Raw genomic sequence first — 5,440 nt, forward strand, 5'->3', positions numbered from 1 at the left:
CATCACTATATCATTTATACAGATAAAAAAAAGCCATAAGACAACAGAGAGGAACCGGAAACTCCCAAGGCTGACTGGCTGCCCAACTTTTTCGGGCGCTGTAGATAACTAAGCAGTAATGTCCGATGACTAGATACTAATTCTATTTTAAATCTTATTTGAACACGGTTTGGATTTCAGTGCACCAGGCAAATACATTCCGTGTTTACCCGCGTTGTCACCTGACTTTGTTTTGGTCGCGTGCTGCACTTCCGTCACCAGTGTTTTGTGAGCTCCAATTGGCTTATACGTTACAATTCGCCCCGCCCCTTCTCGTCGGGTCCGTACCAGCCAATCAGGCACTGCTGTCCGTCTCGCAGTGGCTACTTTGTGACCAATTCCTTTCCGCGTGCAGGCTTCGCCCCCGTGGATGTTTATGAGGCGGGGGGCTGAACGATCGGCTTCAGAACCTGGCGATAACTGTGCATTTCGCCCGGATATCTGTTCGCCATGCAGGGGGATCCGTGGTGGGAGCAGTCCGGCGTCAGCACGGCGCTTGTGGTCTCGCTTACTTTCTTTGGCGTCTTTTATGTAATGCAGAGACGGAAGAGGATCCGAGAACTTTGCAACATCCCGCCCGGCCCTGCACCCCTGCCCATCATTGGCAACTGTGGCTATTTCTTGGTGCCCAAATTTATCTTAAAGTGGATAAGAAGGTATAAGTATGGAGATGACGGGTCAAAGAGACGCATGCAGTCTCCGCAGGTGCTGCTGACGGAGTTGGCCGAGGTTTACGGCGCCGTGTATAGCGTGTTTATCGGCAGCCAGTTGGTGGTCATATTAACGGGATATGACGCCGTCCGGGACGCCCTCACTAACCACGCCGAGGTGTTTTCCGACCGGCCAGATGTGCCTGTCATCTCCATGCTGACAAAGCGGAGAGGTGAGTGCCCTGCGGGTGCGTGTTCACAGCGCGCGCTCATGACGTGGTCGCGCGTTCATTGCCCTCTCTCTGTCCCTTCCATTCCAGGCATCGTGTTCGCCCCCTACGGGCAGGTGTGGAGGCAGCAGCGGAGGTTCTGCCATGCTGCCCTGCGTAGCTTTGGGCTGGGCAAGCTGAGCCTGGAGCCATGCATCCAAGAGGAGGTGCTGTTGGTGAAGCGGGAGCTACTGCAGCTAAGTGTAGAGGTGGGGTGGGGCGCCATTGACCCTGCCCATCTCATCAATGGCGCCGTATCCAACGTGATCTGCTCCCTCAGCTTCGGCCGCCGTTTCCAGCCCCTTGATGATGAGTTCCGAGCCATGCTGGACCTCATGTCCCGGGGTCTGGAGATAGTGATGAACAGTGCAGCCATATTGATCAACGTGTTCCCCTGGCTGTATTACCTGCCCTTTGGCGTGTTCAAAGAGGTGAGGACGGTGGAGTCACGTATCACCCGCTTCCTGAAGGCTATGATCGCCGAGCACAGGAGCAGCCTGGACCCCAGTGCCCCCCGGGACCTAATTGACATGTATCTGATAGAGATGGCCCAGCAGCAGGAGAGAGGGCCCACAGACAGTAGCTTCTCCGAGGATTATCTCTTCTACATCATTGGGGACCTCTTCATCGCTGGCACAGACACCACTACCAACACCATCCTCTGGATCCTGCTCTACATGAGCCTGTACCCAGATGTGCAAGGTATCTCTGTGTTTGAGGTCCGTGCAGTAGGTGCTGAGCCTGTACCTAGATGTGCAGGGTATCTCTGTGTGCCTGTGGTCCGTGCAGGAGGTGCTGAGCCTGTACCTAGATGTGTAGGGTATCTCAGTATGTCTGAGGTCCGTGCAGGAAGTGCCAAGTCTGAACCCAGATGTGCAGGGTATCTCTGTGTGTCTGTGGGCCATGCAGGAGGTACTGAGCCTGTACCCAGATGTGTGGGGTATCTCCATGGGTCTGAGGTCCATGCAGGAGGTGCTGAGCCTGTATCTAGATGTGCAGGGTATCTCTGTGTGCCTGTGGTCCGTGCAGCAGGTGCTGAGCCTGTACCCAGATGTGCAGGGTATCTCTGTGTGTCTGAGGTCCGTGCAGAAGGTACTGAGCCAGTACCCAGATGTGCAGGGTATCTCCATGAGTCTGAGGTCTGTACAGGAGGTGCTGAGCCTGTACCTGGATATGCAGGGTATCTCTGTGTATCTGAGGTTCGTGCAGGAGGTGCTGAGAAAGTACCCAGATGTGCGGGGTATCTCCATGGGTCTGAGGTCTATGCAGGAGGTGCTGAGCCAGTACCCAGATGTGCAGGGTATCTCTGCGGGACTGAGACTGGCTGAACATGGTGCAATTCTGTGTTTTCTTTCTGTGTTTCCTCAGAGAAGGTCCACCAGGAGATTGACTCAGTGGTGCCGGTGGGTAGGGCACCCTCCCTGACCGACAAGGCCCGCCTCCCATACACAGAAGCCAGCATCATGGAAGTACAGAGGATGACCGCTGTCGTCCCTTTGGCCATCCCACATATGGCTTCACAGACCACAGGTGAAGGGTCAGCGGTCGTGCATACTGCTCTGGGGCGCCATCTTAAGCGTGCATACTGCTCTGGGGCGCCATCTTAAGCATGCATACTGCTCTGGGGCGCCATCTTAAGCGTGCATACTGCTCTGGGGCGCCATCTTAAGCATGCATACTGCTCTGGGGTGCCATCTTAAGCATGCATACTGCTCTGGGGCGCCATCTTAAGCGTGCATACTGCTCTGGGGCGCCATCTTAAGCATGCATACTGCTCTGGGGTGCCATCTTAAGCATGCATACTGCTCTGGGGCGCCATCTTAAGCGTGCATACTGCTCTGGGGCGCCATCTTAAGCGTGCATACTGCTCTGGGGCGCCATCTTAAGCGTGCATACTGCTCTGGGGCGCCATATTAAGCGTGCATACTGCTCTGGGGCGCCATATTAAGCGTGCATACTGCTCTGGGGCGCCATCTTAAGCGTCAGTTTCTCAAACGCTCGCTCTCTGAATGTCATTGATGTACCTGCGGCTGCACCTTACTTAACTAATGACTTAACAAAGTTCACTTCTGCTCTTTTCACGGATTCACTTCCAGAGTTTCGTGGATACACAATCCCCAGGGGGACAGTGATTTTCCCAAACCTGTGGTCTGTCCATCGAGATCCGGCCGTGTGGGAAAAGCCAGATGTCTTCAATCCCAGCAGATTCCTGGACAGCAATGGAGAGGTCCAGAGGAGAGAGCACTTCCTCCCGTTTGGCATCGGTGACTGAGACTAACCCTTTCTTACTCTTAACACTCTTACTTTATGGAAAAGTGTCTCAAACCCTGATCCCTCCGTTATCAGACACAAGGGCTGTATCATGTTTTAATTTCACACGTGAGCCCCTCGTCCAGCCGTAACTGCATGTGCTGGGAAGAGTCTCTCCCTGCCAGTGACAGGCCTGAAATGTGCCGTAATGCCCAGTAACTCTTTACTCACTACTGCTGATTGCACATTACTGTCGACATATTAATGTACACTCATCAATGCACCTGCAATCTTCCATCTTTGATCATGCATCCATACATCTTTTGTGTATTTTTTTGGCATCCCGCCAGTTTCGATGGCAGTTTGTGGCCGTGGATGAGGACAGGCTCATCTCTGTGTGTTTCCCCAACGGGCTGGCTGCTAATTCGCTAATCGCACTAATGAATCTGTGTTTGCTGGGCTGAGTAACCTGGTGGCTCAGCTCTGTGTGTGTGTGTGTGCGTGTGTGTGTGTGTGTGCGTGTGTGTGATGAGGCGACACACTCAGCGCCTGCCATTTGCCTCTCTCCTCCCTGCAGGCCGCCGCGTCTGCATGGGCGAGCAGCTGGCCAAGATGGAGCTCTTCCTCATGTTCACCGGCTTGATGCAGGCCTTCACGTTCCGGCTTCCCGAAGGGGCGGCGCTCCCAGCGATGGATGGCCGCTTCGGCCTCACTCTGGCCCCCTTCCCGTACTCACTGCGCGTCACGCCTCGCCACGGCCCCCCGGCCTGAGTTTCCGGCCCATTCCTGCGAATCGCATCATGAACCAATACAGGAGTGAAGCGCCTCGGAGGACCTTTCTTTCCTCAGGCTTTTCTGTAACATGATTGGACGCTGACTGCTTACTTACCCAATACAGGCCACAGCTGGCTGTGCTTTAGTGTGCTTTGATGTTTTAAAATCAGGCTCTGCTACGGGAGTGAACGCTGAAAAATGATTATAGGAGCATTTCTAAAAACGTAAGTACAAAGTGGGCACTTTCCTTAATGCTCCGGCCTCAGGTAAATGCGAAAATGTTTTTGATTCTGAAACTTTCAGGGCTGATTTTTGAACAAATTTGGAGTGAAATTTTGAATTTTTAAAGTCAATGGAAGTAGGCACATTTGCAACAAAATATATATATTTTCTATATATATATTTTTTATTTGGTGATATGCACTTTTTATATACATATCTATATATATATTATCAAATGTAATATATGCTTTATTAAGAGACAGGTATTTATGATACCGTCATGTGTGAATGAAGCGTTCCACACCGCTGCTGTCATAACATTTCACATCATTCCTCTATGAATCTGCATTAAATAACTCATTGGCTCATCCTCTGTGCTGACTGCTGTGTCATTTCCTTGTTCTCACACTAGGTGGCAGTAAAGTATAACATCACCAATCATTATCTGGGCACTTTTCGTTTTCCAGGAAATTTCATTACTTTCACTACTTCTTATTCAAAGAATCAACATTTTAAAGTGAAACCTTCCCTTCTGCGAAATGGAAACATGGTGCAATGAGCGTAACCCAATCCATCAGGAGGCGTGTGGCTCAGGCCTCTGCACCTGGGACCGAATGGTCACTGGTTCAAGCCCTAGCCTCTGCAGAATAATCGCATTTTCTTCGGACCATTGAGCAAGCCTTTAACACACCCGCCCCAAAAATGTGCATGGACAGCTGGTCCTGTGCTTGGAGCCTAACCTTATCTGTGTATAGGTGTGTGTCTCAAAGAAGAGTGCCTAACAGTAATGGCACTCCCCACTGGGCCGGGAGCCAGCAACCTTCAGGTGCATAACTGTAATGGCACTCTCCACGGGGCTGGGAGCCAGCAACCTTCAGGTGCCTAACTGTAATGGCGCCTCCTGCTGGGTTGGGAGCCAGCAACCTTCAGGTGCTGAGCCATGCGGCATCAGGTGTCCCAGCCCTTCATGGTGGCAGTCCTCCTGTGTCCCCGGAAGATGCACACACACCTGCCCGTCCTCATCGCTTGCTTCCTGTTTTCTGGCCCTTTGCTGATTAACCCCATCACTCTTCAATCCTCCTGTACAGCAAAGCTGGCTTTGTCACCCCGAGTAGAGATCAGGCAGTGACTAATACTTCATCTGACATGTTCTGCTGCCCCCTGCTGGCTGTGAGATGTGGGACAGCCGCCCCCAGCCACTGCATGTAGCTCATGCACTCAGTGATTTTACAGCGA

The 5,440-nt window shown here is 52.2% G+C and overlaps 1 protein-coding gene across 1 annotated transcript; it reads left to right on the plus strand.

Annotated features, from left to right (window-relative positions):
- Positions 1-346: 346 nt before the first annotated feature.
- On the plus strand, positions 347-4,577 carry cyp2u1 (cytochrome P450, family 2, subfamily U, polypeptide 1). The gene is made up of 5 exons (XM_023827703.2): positions 347-922; positions 1,010-1,660; positions 2,327-2,488; positions 3,055-3,222; positions 3,786-4,577. The coding sequence occupies exons 1-5, from the start codon at positions 490-492 to the stop codon at positions 3,977-3,979; spliced, it is 1,608 nt and encodes a 535-aa protein (XP_023683471.1). The 5' UTR covers positions 347-489; the 3' UTR covers positions 3,980-4,577.
- The last annotated feature ends 863 nt before the right edge of the window (positions 4,578-5,440 follow it).

This window comes from Paramormyrops kingsleyae, chromosome 12, assembly GCF_048594095.1.
Source record: "Paramormyrops kingsleyae isolate MSU_618 chromosome 12, PKINGS_0.4, whole genome shotgun sequence".
Classification (NCBI taxonomy): Eukaryota; Metazoa; Chordata; class Actinopteri; order Osteoglossiformes; family Mormyridae; genus Paramormyrops; species Paramormyrops kingsleyae.